Genomic DNA, 15,947 nt, shown 5'->3' on the forward strand with positions numbered 1-15,947 from the left:
TGCTCGACACCTTGACAAATGTAATTCCATGTAGAAACATGCGTTTAAATAAAATATTTTACCAAAAAAGTTACCCACGCTTTAACTTGACAGACTGTATTGTGTAGGATATGTGAATTCCACGTGCAAGGGTGGAACTAGTTACGCTTGTAAACATATATTTAAGGGAATCTGTATTATCAGCAGAGTGTTATCGGTCAAGTTAACTCTTTCAATAACAGAAAATACTTAACGTGATTACTGATAAGATGGAAAATCTATTATTTTTATTAAAAATTAAATTTTTTCTGAAGAAAGATCTTCTAACATTGCCCCACCCAGATGGTTGGGGCCCCCTCATCCTCACCCCTTTTTCTTTCTTTTCTTCAGGTAGAGTTGATACACTTTTACCCTCCAGTAGTAATCCTCTTGAAAATAAAACTGTCATTTGAGAATAGCGCCAACTCATGCCAATCAAAACGCACAAAAGTATAGCTAGTTCCGGTACAGCGGCGCCAATCAGATTTGGAGTACCCCGTGTTTCAACTCTCCCTTGATGATCTCTAGAATGTTAAAGCAATACGAATACATAATAAAGTGACTATAAAACCAATATCAAAAATATGTTCACTCCATTTTAGAGTGTGATTAAACTATTGCTAGTGTCATCACCTTTAAGATTTCGACGGATTTACTTATAGTATGTGGGCACTCGCGCAAACAGGGTCACCCGCTTAAACTGGAACATTTACCTCGCTTACTTTTATGCTTTTTTTATGAAAGCATCAACATCATAAGATGAATTTATGGAACATCTCTTGTAAGTTTCTGCCGTGATTTAACTTGGAGGTGTCATTCCGCAGAATAGCATCTGCTCCCGGTGTAATATTGCGCCTGTTGTTCAAATCGAATTTCTATGTATTATATTTCTCTTTTCAGGCACCCTGTATTCAAAATCCATTACCTTATGGCGGTTCTCGTTTACCTAAAGTCACTCTCACTTCTTTTCCACGGGATAAACTATCACTTTATTCAGACCAAAGGAGAGCACATTGCAGCCTGGGCTATTCTCTATTATATAACGCATTTGCTCAAAGGAGCTGTGTTATTTATAACTATCGTACTTATCGGAACAGGATGGACATTCATTAAGCACATATTAGCAGATAAGGATAAGAAATTATTTATGATCGTCATTCCGCTGCAGGTACGTTTTGTCTTGTAAAGTTTTTGCATTGTATTCAATAAAGTATACATTTTCTGTTTTGAGATGAAAGCAAGTCTAATAAAAACCTTGGCTTAGGTATTGGCGAACGTAGCTGAGATTATCATTGAGGAGAGTGAGGAGGGAGACATAGAGCATAAAACGTGGAGGGATGTTTTTATACTAGTTGATTTATTATGTTGCGGGGCAATCATGTTTCCCGTGGTTTGGAGTATCCGACATCTCCAAGAAGCTGCACATACTGATGGGTAGGCTATTTTTCTCTGAAAATACAAATCAACAATATCGTTTTTGCGTCAACAATGAAATATTGAATTCTGTTTCCTTTGGTGATTACAGGAAAGCTGTCGTCAATTTGCGGAAGCTCAAGCTCTTCAGGCACTTCTATATTATCATAGTCTGCTATATTTATATCACTAGGATTATAGTATACTTAATGAAGGTGCGTCTAAATCAGTACTGCTTGCACTTTTCCAGACAACTCTCTTAAGTTATTTCATTCGATATTTTGGGGGTTTCATTAATGAATTGCATTTTATTCTTATTTCATTTTTCTTTTAACAGATCACGGTGCCTTTCCAGTACGAATGGCTAGATGAAATGTTTAGGGAGATGGCGACCTATGTTTTTTTCGTATTAACGGGATACAAATTTCGACCTGCTTCAGCCAATCCTTATTTCACACTGAATGACCCTGCTCCACTGGAAGACGATGACGAAATGGATGTAGTGTGAGTAGCACAAATCAAAAGTTCTAGATAGACTAAAAAATAACTGTTGAATCCAATCGAATTCATACATGAATCTGATGAGGCCTTCTTAAAATTTCATTCCTAATGAGAAGATCTAATGTGTGTGATCGTTGCAGTCTCTTTTCCAGTGTCTCGGGTGGAACTGGACTCACTGAGGGTCTAAGTAAAGTGAGCAAAATCGTGAGACCGACAACTTCGGAATCTACTCAAGAGGAAAGGGATAGCCTCGTTGCAAGAATGGAATCCTCGCACGAATATGATTGAGTGACTACTCCAATTTGCCGAATAGAATAATTCTCTGTGTCTCGTGCGTGCGCGTTTGTGTGTGTGTTTGTTTGTTTACAGGCTCAGAATTTCGTGGGCTAGAAGAAATGTAACAAATAAGCACTTAACTCCTATATATATATACATATGTATGCAATTGTAATTGTGCAAAACGCACTCAAGACATTCCACCCAACCCGATGAGGAAGCTTTTAATAGTTATTTGTGTGGCAGGTGCGGAATAAGACTGATTTCGTGAGTGATGCGGACATCACAAACGAACGAAATCAGCGTTTTGCACCTGGCACACAATGCTTTTTTTAAGCACTGCCACGATTTCGTCCATTTTCGTACCCGTGGAGCGGAGCTGCTGAAGCTATTCTCGAATTTTGTGTGTCAAGAGCCACAGTCGACGGTCAACGTGTTTCTTGGATTACTGGTCCTGTGCGTTTTACGGCTCTTTTGACGCCGACTCAAAAAATGAGATTGCGGAACAGACAGTCATCAAAAGTGCCCAAATCGGAAGGAGTGTTGAAAAAAGTGCGGTGTACAACTCGGGGGAGATCTTTCCGATTTTATATGGTCCGATTACACTGGTCTGCATGGCTCATGCTGAAAGCATTTCCCTCGCCACGGAAGTGGAAAGATCTCCGTCCAGTTGGACGATATTAATACGTCCTCATCGTGAAAAAGTTCAATGGAAAATACCAAAGAACTGGAAAAAAAAGACGTGATTATAAAACCTCAACACTGGACCAAGAGTTCTAGGCATGAATGAACATGAACTGTCGTTACTCGGCACTGCCTGTTTCTTTCTCTAGAGGGCGCGCTCAGACTAGATCTCTGCGGTTTGAAAACCTTCCACCTCCATCAATCTTCAGTACTTTTTCACGCTTACACAGTAAGAAGGCTTTCATTGGAAAGTATTAGAAAATTTCATGTTCAATGACAAGGTGACAATTATTGAATCCTTCTCGATACCGTTTTTGTCCCCGCGTTGTAGATCCCCATGACAGGAGAAGTTATATCCTAAACTGAATCCCTGTCTGGAGCGATTGTCAATATTTTTCTGAATACTTTTGAATACTGTAAGTCGGTCATGAAATATAACATTTTTAATCCATTTTAAATCTCCACGTATCGAAGTTCTTATTAAATGAAGCGTCCACGGTCTAAATCTGTTGAGTGACATTTTTTTCAAAATTTATTTTTATTGTATTTTCTGGAACATTTTTTATATGCAGTTAATATCCGGCGAACGAAACGGCAAAATTTCTTTTAGTTTTTTTTTAATGGACTTCCAAAAAACGCGTTTTGGTATCTAGAGCGTAGGTCTGCGGTCTAAATCTCTTCATTGCTTCTGGCTTCTTATGGAAAGTCCTTGTTTTTTCTCACATCGGTTCAGTTTACTCGTAGAATAAGCCAATGAGACACATGTTTTTTGTGGATACTTTCACGTCATCTTCGATGTTGTCGTCTACAGATTGCTGTAAAGACGAAGGTGAGCGACGCGTCTCGACTACTAACACTCAGCAAATTTTTGCAATAACCTATTTAAAATGTTTGCAAGCACATCTATGTTCGGCTTGCGATTCTAAACATTCTGATACATAAAACTTGCCCGCAGTTTGAAAAAAAACGCAGAAAAATTTGAGGCGAGGAAAACCAATAGAAAATAAGCGGCAGAACACCGCAGAGAACAGGTTTAGACCGCTGTACGCCTTGTAGATAACATATGAACAGCTTTCACTTGTCATATAACTTTCGATTTCGATTAAAATGTTATAAATCCAACTTGTATTATTTTTCTCTCCTAAATAAACAAAAAAACATTTTACAGTTTAAGAAAATATTGAAAGTTGCAAATTTAACAGTATTTTCCTTCACCGTGTAAAATTTCTGAACTGTCAGTTAACATGTTTGAACCGCGGTCCCTTTGACTGCTTTTTCGAATAATAATGATGTTAAAAGCATTTTAAAACAGTACTAGTCACGTTACGCTGTCAAAATTAATTGCTACACAGGAAGCTGTAATGAAAACTAACTTTTAAAGTTTATTTATCATGATTTTATATTATTTTAATTGATTACATTTTAATAAAGCGAGAGTTTTGTGATAAATTGATGTATTTTTGTGCACAATCCTGCTAGATTTTCCAAATTTTATGCTTTTGAAGCGCCTTCTAATGTGTGAAACGAAAATCGTATTTTAAATTTATTTCAGGTTACGTTTGACTACTCGGAATTGAAAAGGATTGGCTTCTAAATATTTTCACAGCCTAATCGGGGATTTAAAAAAGTAGAGAAAGGACATTCATAGGTATAGATATTTTTAATACCTTTTAATCTAAGCCTTGTTACTGGATTCCCTAATTTTTTCAGGGTTAAACTACCGCCCTGAAATTGTCCACTTATTATGTACCTCTATACAGCCACGAAATATCCACTTTTTTGCGAAGGTGAAATAAAAAAAAAGTTTCTTCTGTCATATAAGCAATTTTTTTCTACCTACAAAACGTTCATTTGCTCTTTCTCTTTTTAACTTGAACAAAACAGATTTATATGCCAGAAAATACAATGAGAAAAATTTTGTCTCGGGGATTTTAATATTGTACCTAATAATTGTATAATAGTGTCTTTTCAAATTCATGAATGTTTTATTAACCAAATATTACAGTAATAATAGATAAGAATTTAATCCATTTCACGTGCAATTTAGAATTTAATACTCTCTTTTCAGTTTATATTTTATCTACCAATTGACCGAATTTGAGTAGGCATAGATTTAGAAACTCGCATTTCCTTTTATTTTCCTCATGGCACGCTTATTTTTATCAAATCGGAGTTATTGGTAATTCTGAAACTGCAATACGCCACCTGGTGACAAAAATCCGAATTAGAAAGAATAAAGGTACGATTTTAAAGATGCATTTTAATTTGTGCTTAAAAATGTTTTAACGATTTTTTGTCGAGTAAAGTATTTATTGGGCAATAAAAGTAAGTCTTTATCGGAGACAAAGGGTTTTAGATTTAATTTACATATTATATAGTTAAAAAAACACATTTTTTGACAGATATATTTTCCTAAACAAAAAATTAGTGTACTATTTATTCTGTTTTTTAAAAATTATAAACTTAAATAGATTTATTATGAAGCAAAAATGAACTCAACGTTCATTTTTATTAATTTATGTTTCAAATATTTACTATTTAAAAATCTGATCTAAAAATTTGGTTAGAATTCGTATTTAAATTCCAATCGTCTATTAATCGTATTATTTGCATAATCTGGAAAAAATCTGTTGCTATATGCATTAATATAAAGTTTATTTGAGCTTACAGTGCATTGAAACTTACATGAAATAATTGTATTTTTTTAAGGAACTATTTCATAAAATTGTGTTTTTTCGCTGTATGAGATGGAAATTCTATCTAACACTATTTGTTTTTAATGAATATGTGTTGTTAGTATGCAGTCATTGTTTTATACTTCAGAAAAAAATCGTAAAACACTCATGCAAAAATTAAAATACATCTTTAAAATTGTACCAACTCTTTCTAGTTCTAGTTTTCATCACCATATGGCGAAATGGTAGACCACTATTACCACCAGTAAGAAATAATGTTCTGTTTAAAGTTTGAGTGGCGCGTGTGACTTGTGTGTGTAATTGGGCATTTTATATCCACGCTCTGCGATAAAGAAAATGCTGTTCTCATTTTATAGTCATAACAAATATGTACCTATCTTTATTGTCAAAAAGTACTATGTATCACGTTTTTATTATAAAAAATTGATTTTTAAAATATTAAGTGATACTAATTGAAGGATGGCAGATATAATGATGTAAGAGAAAAAATATCAATTTTAGAGAGAAAAAAAACGGTCTACAATTGAATTACCAATTAAAAATAAAAACAAGAATACACTTCCAGCTTGGTGTATTGTTGAGTAGAACATTAGTGTAGACGAGTGCAAAGAGCTGAAGACAAATGCTACAATTAAACGATATTTTTTGCAAAACCCGCCCAATAAAATTATTTAGCACTTTTCACAAAATTGCAAATCCCTAATGGTGGGTTTCAATCAAATGAATGCCAAATTTTTTACACAAATTTTCAAGACTATTTTGCGCACGCGCGTCCATTTGCAACTATTTGCAAAGTAAACGTGTATAAAAGTGCGCATGCGCCATTATTATTGCTGCAAAGTCTGTTTGAATTAGAGATCCTCCGAAAGAGTTGAAACACGGGGTACTCCAAATCTGATTGGCGCCGCTGTACTGGAACTAGTTAAACTTTTATGAATTTTGATTGGCAATAGTTGGCGCTATTTACCTTGCCGCGGATGGGACCGTAGGGGAGTAATTTTCCTGGAAACGATGTTACCCCACTCTCGAGTCTGATCTTGGTGTGTGGTGCTTTATGCGAATTGTTTCGCTCGCTACACTGAGAAAAATGGATGTTCAAAAGTAAAATCTAGATGTTCTGGGTTAACATATTGTATGTTTAACTATAGGACAACAATCTAGATGTTTAAATTTAGCATCTGTAGATCTTAAAAAGTGAAATGTTACCCTCTAACATCCAAAATGTTCAACTGAAAAATCCGAGACATTACATGTATGGTTATGTCAAATTACGTCTGTAAATATATGAGGAGTTTACTTATTGATGGTAATTTAAGGAATTAATTGATAACTTATTTGTGAATTTTAAATTAAACTTTAATGTTCGTACAACGAACGAAAAACAGATAAAGAGTATGAAATATTGACCAGATGACTCATTCAGTCAAGTTGAGGTTATATTCAATATTTCTAATTCAAAATAAAAATGAAGATAAATAATCGGAGAACGAATGATCTGTAATCTGAACTAAATATTCTATCTATTTTAAGTTACTTAAACTCAAATTTTATTTCAAATTTATAAACCTTTTGTCAAATGTGTTAAGTCAATAAACCTAAACTAAAACATAAGATCATTGTTCCCTTTTTTAGACAGAAAAAAGTCGTTATCCAATTTTATTTAAGGACATCTAATTTTTATTCTTTGGAAATGTTTTAAAATTGTAACATTCTATAATTTTAATATTGAAAATATATAGCCTTCAAATATAGTTGTGAAATTGCAATGCGCGATGCGCATGCGCTCGGACGGTTTTAACATCTGAATGTGTTTCAGTTTAAGGGCTTGTGATACTTAGAAAATTGTCGATTTTACCAGTTTTAGGTTACCCCGGCTTTTTTTCTAGAATAATAAATATTTTGTCTTAAAAATTTAGGAAATGATAGCGAACATGTTAACAGACGTCCCCACACACTTTTTTTGTAGGTTAATTAAAAAAGTTTTAATTTAGCAAAATGTGATTAATTTGCATAGCGCTTAGGGAGTAGTATCGATTTTTTCAGTGTTAGATTCCCCCGGCTTTTTTCCTAGGATAAGAAATATTTTGTCTTCAAAATCTGGGAACTTCCAAACTACACAATATTTTTGGCTGAAAACTTTGGACTTACAAATAAACATAGTAACTAATCTCCCGGAACTAACCTTGTTTGCAGGCAATCAAACAAGCTTATTTCATAAATAATTTCCAGATTTTTGGAAAGGCAGAGTTGAAAAACGACGCAACCTCAAAATAATGCATATGCATAAAATTTTTATTTAGCACAATAAATTTTTTTCTTATTATCCCTCAAAAAAGAGTCCGGGGACGTCCGTTATGATATTTTATAGCATCTCCGAATTCAGTTTTTAAAAATCTTCATTTTTGCGGAAAAAAAGCCGGGGAAACTGTAAGTATCACATGCCCTTAACATAAAAATATTTTTACGCCTAACAACTCAAAAAGATGTTAAATGTTTGGCATGAATACCTGCGTGTTAGGTGCTAAAATCTTACCCTTTGAACATCTACATTTAAACACCCATTTTTCTCCGTGTACGTACGTTGCCACGGTCGTGGTGGGAAAGAGCTCGACCGAGAGTTAGGGGAAGTGGCAAAGTAAGTAGCGTCGACTGTAGTTTCAAATGAAAATTTTATTTTTCAAAGGATTTAATACATAATAGAGACAGCACTCCAAAAAGAACATTATACATTATTGGGACTCTGAGTTATTGAGGTTAGGGAAAAATAATATTTACTTTAAAACTTCTCGTGTCCCATGAAAATATGAAAAAAAAAACTGGTACAGTGGCGACTATGGGGGGGGGGAGGGGGGTTAGTATATAATGCGTCCAGTGATTGAAGCAGGCTTTTGTTATATCGCGCAATATTTTCAGAACCCGGCTTAGGTCGCTGCATGCCATCGGCTTTCCGAAAACACTGCACCGGAAAAAAGTGTCCTTTGCTATCAAACGTTTTTTTGCATCGATTCAGCAATACATAAGCGCGGAAGTATATTCTTATTTTTCTTTTTATTCGCTAATTCGATTTTTACCAAATGTAGAATTCCTACAGTTTTTATAAAACAAGTTTTTTATTATTAATATTAAAAAGAGTTGCCGAACTAATCTTTTTAACAGAAAATTTATTTGATTTTTAAAGTTTCCTATGCAGAAATTTTTTTGTTGAAAAATGTGTCCCTCGTTATTTTCTGCTACCCTTTAATTAATATCAAAGAATTTTAATTATTACATAATTGACATCAAACTGCAATCGATTCTGTGAAGTAAAAAAATAATTTAAAAAAAAATGAAATTTGGTTTATTTGGGAGTCAGACACGCGATAAAATAATCTTTGCCAGACATTCCCCTCGGAAGTAATAATTTCGCCTACGGGGTGAAACAGAAATCGTGTATGTTTTCCATTATCGTGCTTTCAGAGTTTTATCTAGGAATTTATATTATTTTTTGTCTCTTAAGGGTTCTTTTCTGTCTTCTTAATATGTCCCATGGAATTCGACTAAATTCTCGTTAACTCGATTTAATCTATAGCTATTGACTAACCAGAAAATGTGTAAAGGAAGTAAAGGAGTGAGGAACATACATTTTCCGACTTTATCACTTAAGAGATTTTATTTCAAGATATTTTCTTTCGAAAAAATAAATAAATAAATAAATACATATATATATATATATATATAATAGTTTAAAAAACTTTATTTGTCAATGATTGGATTCAAAACAATTTTCTTTAAATCAAAGTTTACAGCGAGCAAATTCAAAACTCTTTGAAAGCAAAATGGTCGTTTTTCAAAATCATTTTACTTAATTATAATACCGGAAATTTTTGTGTGGAATCAAAATTATAGTGATACGTTGAATACAAGAAAACTTTTGAAATCTGTGTGATGCTAGGGACGAGAAATAACAAACATAACGGTTTTTAACAAACATGCGGGTTTTCACTAGTCCTGTAATTTGCTCTCCCCCTCGTTGTCTTTTGAGCTAGCATGTGAACGACTAATAAAGTGATACCTGATTTTAGAATTCAAGTTATTTGCTTTCGTTTCAGCGAACATTAATTTTGATTTAAATCAAAAAAAAAATTCATTATGATTCATATGGCATGTATTTAATTTGCACTGGTCTATCTGATCGGGAAACACGGGAATTTTGGTCACCGGAAAATGACGGGGAATGTGCTTCATTGCCCGAGATTTTTCACTCGAATTCTGATCTGGAACGGTAAATTAAAAAATAAATTATAATTCTATAAGTTGCGACATAATATTTCAACAAAGAAATATAATTTCGAGTGTGGGACAGGGAATTTTTGAAAAGAATTATATCCAATTCTAAGATAGAACTGAGAATTTTAATGTAGAAGGGAATTTACAAAAAAATTCTCGTTCTAAATTAGAATTCGTCACTATTCAAAACTTTCTTCTTGCAATTTTTCGAAAAATTGGGTTACTATATTTCCAAACTATAATATAAAACGTTATAAATAAATAAAATCTGGACATGGAACAGGGAACTTCCGTAAAGTATTATAATTTAACTTTAGAACAGGTGATTTTCGTTAAAAAATATTGACTTGGAATAGAGAATTTTTCAAATGAAACGGGAATCTTGGAAAAGAATTTTAATTCCAATTTAGAAGGCAATTAAAAAACAATTCTATTCAAATTCAGAATTATAATTATTTTGTAAAATTCTGTCTTCAAAATTAAAGTTGTAATTCGTCTGACCAAAAAATACCTGATGTTCCAACTCTTTTGAACTCTTTTAAAGTGACCGGTAAAAAAACCACGAAATGACCAGGAATTTAATATCATCTGTCGGGTAGACACTCTGATATGGTATTTTTAATCAGTTATACCATTCCATTAAATCCGGGTAAACTCTTATTATTTTATTTTGAATTCACGCATGACATCTTCCGTATTATAGCTAACCCGAGCATGCGCACGTTTTCTGCCGGTAGAAAACGTTCAGTACCTGGCGTGTCGCGTTCTTGAAACCATTTCGGAAAATTTGTTCTGAGTGTAATATGAACTAAAATTTAAAAAATTTTCTGTTGATGTGTCTACTCTTGATTTGTGCGTTTCACTTTAAATGAAGTTCTTTAGACAAAAAAGTCTTTTAGCTAGAACTAGTATATATATACAATTATACATTTAAACAGTTTTTAAAAATGGAGAAATAATATTATCAATAAACTCGATAGTAAAATTTTTTCCAGGTAAACAATAGATTATTGCAGCTGATGCTAATTACATACAAATAATCTCGAAATTAGTTAATATAAAGTTCAATCGGAGTTGGACAGTAGCAGAGAGAAACTTATTTTCATTAATTATTATCGCAGTGAAAACTGTTTAAAAAAATGATGGTTGAAACCAAGAGAAAATGCGTACGAGAAAATGAAAATTGGAAAGACGCAGGGTAAGAAAAATGAGTAATCTTATCAGAAAATGTTTAAAATCGTCAATGTACTTGCGTCGGAGTATAGTTTTTAACTATTTGCAGAATTTTACTTCAGATAGAAATGTACAAGCGAGTAATTTAGTTGTTTAAATTTGAAACCTGTTACTAAGGTAAAGAAAGATTTTATAATTTGAATATTTTTATTTAAGAACTTGTAATGGGCTTGGAAGTTAGAGGAAGACTTGTCAGGATGAAAGAAAAATAGTAAATAGTGCCAAAGACTAGAAATTCATGCTTTGAATATAAATTGAAATGTGGAAACTCCCTCTTTTCCCGATATTTTTGTTACCTGTCGTGCATGGCTCGACGTTGATTAAGTTAATACATAAGGATTATGAAAGCGGTTTCTTTGCGATTATATCAAATTTCGTAATACCTTTGGGATATACTAATGTATTTCAGATAATTAATTGACATACAGCCATGATAAAATATTACATTCTATTTTTATAGTATCATGACTTTGGCTTTTTCGTACACACGCATAGCACGCACTTCCGAAAAAAACTATTTATGTCCTTAGCTTAGACCTATAATTTGTTATACTTGGCTAAAACGTCAAAATTTCATATTAATGGATGCGGTTTCTGAAATGGGGATCATGGGTACTTGGAAGGTGCACATTTTTATTAGACTGGGGCCAACTGGTAAGGGGGGAACGCACGCACGCGTTTTAGCGCATAATTTGGGCTTGTGAAGAGCTGGGAAAGGCGAATTTGGTTAGAAGAGGTATTTTTTTAATCGGAAAAGGGCACTTTAGAGGGAATTTGGGCCTTGGTAGAGCTGCAAAAGGTGCCTTAAATTAAAATGCTCTTCTTGAGACTTGGAAGGACTGGAACTGGAAAGGGGTTTCTATCGGTGTTTCAACTACATTAGCAAGTTATAAAAGCACATTTGATCTAGAAAAGAGGATCCATATATAGCTGGAACTTCTAAACTACTTTGAAGTTGGAAACGTTTTTATTATGGGGTTCTTCATGGGGGAGCTTGGCACGGAAGCAAACATGCATTTTGGCGCATAACTTGGGCCTGCGATGATCTGGGAAATGTAAATTGGGTAAGGAAAAGCCTTTTTTAACTAGAAAAGAGCACTTTGGAATTAATTTGAGTTTTGGTTTAGTTGGAAAAAGTAACTTTCTAATTAAGATGCTCTTTTTGAGACTAGGAAGAGCTGGAACTGAAAAGTTGGTTCTATTGGGGTTTCATCTACATTAGAGAGCTATGAAAGCACATTTGAGCTGGAAAAGGGGACCTATATGTACCCGGAACCTCTAAAATATTTTGAAGTTGGAGACGGGTTTATTGTGGGATTCTTCATGGAAGCAGCTGGAAATGGGGACACGCACTCTGGTGCATTATTTGTGCCTGTGAAGAGCTGTGAAAAGTGAATTTGCTTAGAAAAGGCCTTGTTTGAACTGGAAAGAGGCACTTTAGAGTGAATTTCGGCTTTGGGAGAGCTGCAAAAGGTGACTTTAGAATTAAAACGTTTTTTTTTTCAAATTAGGTAGAGCTGGAACTGAAAAGGGGGTTCTATCGGGGTTTTCTATACATTAGAAAGTTATGAAAGCAGATTTGAGTTGGAAAAGGGGATCCATATACTCCCGGAACTTCCAAAATATTTGGGAGTTGGAAACGGGTTTATTGTGGGGTTCTTCATGGGGGGAGCTTGAAACGGAGGTAAACACGCACTTTGGCTCATAATTTGGGCCTGTGACGACCTGGGAAAGGTAATTTTGGTAAGAGAAGGCCTTTTTTGAACTGAAAAAAAATAAAACGCTCTTTTTGAGACTAGGAAGAACTGGAACTAAAAAGGGGGTTCTATTGGGGTTTCGTCAACATTAGAAAGGTATGAAAGCAAATTTGAGCTGGAAAAGGGGATCCATAGACACCCGGAACTTTTGAATTATTTTGGAGATGGAAACGGGTTCATTGTGGGGTTCTTCATGGGAGGAGCTAGAAACGGGGACACACGCGCACTTCAGTGCATCATTTATGTCTGTGAAGAGCTGTGAAAGCCTAATTTGGTTGGGAAAGGCCCTTTTTAAACTGAAAAAGGGCATTTTAGAGTGAATTTGGGACTTGGAAGAGCTGGAAAAGGTTATTTCTGAATTAACACGCTCTTTTCAGATTGGATGAGAGTTGGAACTGAAAAGAGGGTTCTATCGGGGTTTATATACAGTATAAAGTTATGAAAGCACATTTGAGCTGGAAAAAGGGATCCATATGCACCCGGAACTTTTAAAATATTTTGGATTTGGAAACGGGTTCATTGTGGGGTTCTTGATGGGGTGAGCTGGAAACGGAGGCAAACACGACTTGGGTGCATAATTTGCGACTGTGAAGAGCTGGGAAAGAGGAATGTGGTAAGAAAAGGCCTTTTTTGAACTGGAAAAGGGCATTTTGGCGTGAATTTCTGTGTAATTCGCTCCTTGAGTGCGAACTAAAGGCTTTTCATACGTAGTGATAAATTTTAAAAAAATTTTGATCAAAATTAATGATCACTTCAACGAAAGAGAATAACTTGAATTATAGAACGACATATCACTTTATTAGTCGTTAACCTGTTGGAAACGGTTTCATTATGGGGTACTTTATGGGGGGAGTTGGACATGTGGGCTTGGAAAACAGTAAACAGGAGCTGGAAAAGGGCACTTGGCAGAGCTGGAAAAGGTAACTTTCTAATCAAAACGTTTTTTTTTAGTCTAGAAGAGCTAAAGCTGGAAATGGGGGTTTGGTTGAATAAGGAAGTTATAAACGTACATTTGATTTGGAAAAAGGGCTCCATATATATCCAGAACTTCTAAAAATACTTTGGATTTGGAAACGGGTTCATTATGTGGTTCTTTCGAGGGAAAGCTGAAACAGGCATTTTTGGAAAATATGGGTATCTTTAAGGTCCTGTAAAATCGTTTCCCAACTTCCGAATTTATTTTAGATTGGATGGCTGGACGCGGAAAAATTCCCCAGAAGTTCTCTTTTAATTTTTATAAAAATGAAATTTGCCTTTTTTAATTATATTAAAAAGAGTACATTTTTTGCAAGATTGAGTGTGATTTTTGGCTGTAAACTCATCTTAAATTAAAACAATAAGCAATACAGCTATTTATTATTATTTCATAGAACATCTTGGCTCGGAACTATGATACGCGGAACTGCGATAATTATTGCCGAGCGAAGCGGCTTTACCTCGCATTAGGTGTGACTTTTTGCAAGAGAAATGAATCTTATAAAATATAACCGCGAATGAATTGCATCGGCGCGCTGTTTTTGAAGTAAGAAATATTACTTTATATTTCGGATTTGAAAAAAATGATTGACAGTTGTGCCGTTCAGGAATAATAAATAATTTTATTATTTATTAAAAATTATGAAAAACAAAATTTGAAGTACATAAGAAAATCATTTGTCAGTTTTTATTATGATTTTATTAATTTATTTTTATTTATTATTTTATTTATTTATATCAATATTCGCCTATAGTTGACCCTAGGTCTTAATGTAAGTCTAAACCTAGGACAGGCCTAGTTTTTTCTTCTGGCTGCTTTTGTTTAATTTCCCAAGAAAATACTAGGTTCTTTTGGGAAGTGTGCTGTTTGTGTTATATATTTATTTTTATTGGTTTTTATATGGTAGCGATATTTTTTAATTACAAAGGCAATAGTACAGATTAGATTATATTTGACCGGAAGGATGTATGGTGAATGACCCGTATAGACAGTTTACTGCACGATCGTTATTAGCTTAATCTGCACTTCTGTGAGTTAATTAATTCTAATTGCTAACAACCCGCAAGCCATCCAGAAGCCTTTGGCGAGCCTTCATGCGTTTTCTTCGGACAAATTAGCACAGATCAAACGGTCAAAAACAAAGGTGAACACACTTTAAACATTAGTTTTCACTACGTGCGAAGCAGTTTTTTATCTTCAAGTAGTTCTGTTTCCCCTGAACTTTATATACATACATAATTGATTATAGTCTTTACCTTGTTATTGGTTCCTGCGGAGCCTTTAGTTTTGTATTTTCCCTCATCTAATCTTATCGAGAAACCTTTTTTTGATCTTCCACAGATAGTCTCTATCTGCCCTCTTGAAGATAAATAAATAGCTGTGTATTGATATATATGTATGTATACTTCTCTACCCCATCACACTAATACAGTTTTGCAACCCTCGTGTTTAAAGCGATCCTTTCGGTCCCTGGATTGGCCCCTCGTCAAGAAAAACACGGAGGGCTGTAGGGAGCTCGAACGACTCGAACTCGTAATACTTTATCAGCAGCCACCACTTGATCCTTCCTTGATCTTCTTTTTTTTTGTTTTTCTTTCCGTCGTCTCATGTGTATGGACAGATTCCTCTTTCCTAATTCCAGTCTGCCTTTTCCAGTACGCTGAGTTCGTACTTTTGCCTCTTTTTCGTATAAATCTCGAAAATGTGGGTGGTGACTCCACGCTTTAAAAGTTTTCGGCTAGAAAATCGATCGATCGGAGACCATAAAGTCGTCCACTCTCCAGGAAGCGTTAACTTCAATGCCAATTAACATTTTTTATATTCAGAAGTTTCAAGAAATACAGTAAGTTAATTAAATACACATCGATGTCAACAAAGTTGTATTGCAAGGAACCTTCTAGCTATGAAAAAGTATACTTGGCACTGTGATAAAAAATGAAACAATCAATTAAAAAAAAGGTTAACTCACGCCAGAGGTGTTAAGTTATAATTACAAGGGGAAAAAAGTTTGATCGAAAAAATTTATTCAGCTTTGGAAGATACTTTCTCATAAGTGGAAGGTTCTTGGCAATCAAACTTTTTACATTCTCATCAGAGAAGGTATTAGATTTTTGTAAAATTTGACCC

General features: G+C 34.3%; 2 protein-coding genes across 4 annotated transcripts in view; both read left to right on the forward strand.

Annotated features, from left to right (window-relative positions):
• LOC117175826 (protein GPR107) overlaps positions 1–4,708 on the forward strand; it is a 19,642-nt gene extending 14,934 nt beyond the window's left edge. The window contains exons 7-11 of one of the 2 annotated variants that reach the window (XM_033365586.1): positions 919–1,186; positions 1,283–1,452; positions 1,544–1,646; positions 1,769–1,935; positions 2,073–4,708. In XM_033365586.1, coding sequence (XP_033221477.1) covers positions 919–1,186; positions 1,283–1,452; positions 1,544–1,646; positions 1,769–1,935; positions 2,073–2,220 — 856 coding nt within the window. In that variant the 3' untranslated portion in view covers positions 2,221–4,708. The remainder of the gene's footprint in view (positions 1–918; positions 1,187–1,282; positions 1,453–1,543; positions 1,647–1,768; positions 1,936–2,072) is intronic. The other variant, XM_033365587.1, reaches the window with a different exon arrangement.
• A 5,933-nt stretch (positions 4,709–10,641) lies between these two features.
• LOC117175827 (probable G-protein coupled receptor B0563.6) overlaps positions 10,642–15,947 on the forward strand; it is a 14,058-nt gene continuing 8,752 nt past the window's right edge. The window contains exons 1-2 of one of the 2 annotated variants that reach the window (XM_033365588.1): positions 10,642–10,706; positions 10,850–11,052. The gene's annotated coding sequence lies outside the window, so the exon portion shown is untranslated. Of the gene's footprint in view, positions 11,053–15,947 lie in introns of both variants that reach the window. The other variant, XM_033365589.1, reaches the window with a different exon arrangement.

This window comes from Belonocnema kinseyi, chromosome 7 (genome assembly GCF_010883055.1).
Source record: "Belonocnema kinseyi isolate 2016_QV_RU_SX_M_011 chromosome 7, B_treatae_v1, whole genome shotgun sequence".
NCBI lineage: Eukaryota > Metazoa > Arthropoda > Insecta > Hymenoptera > Cynipidae > Belonocnema > Belonocnema kinseyi.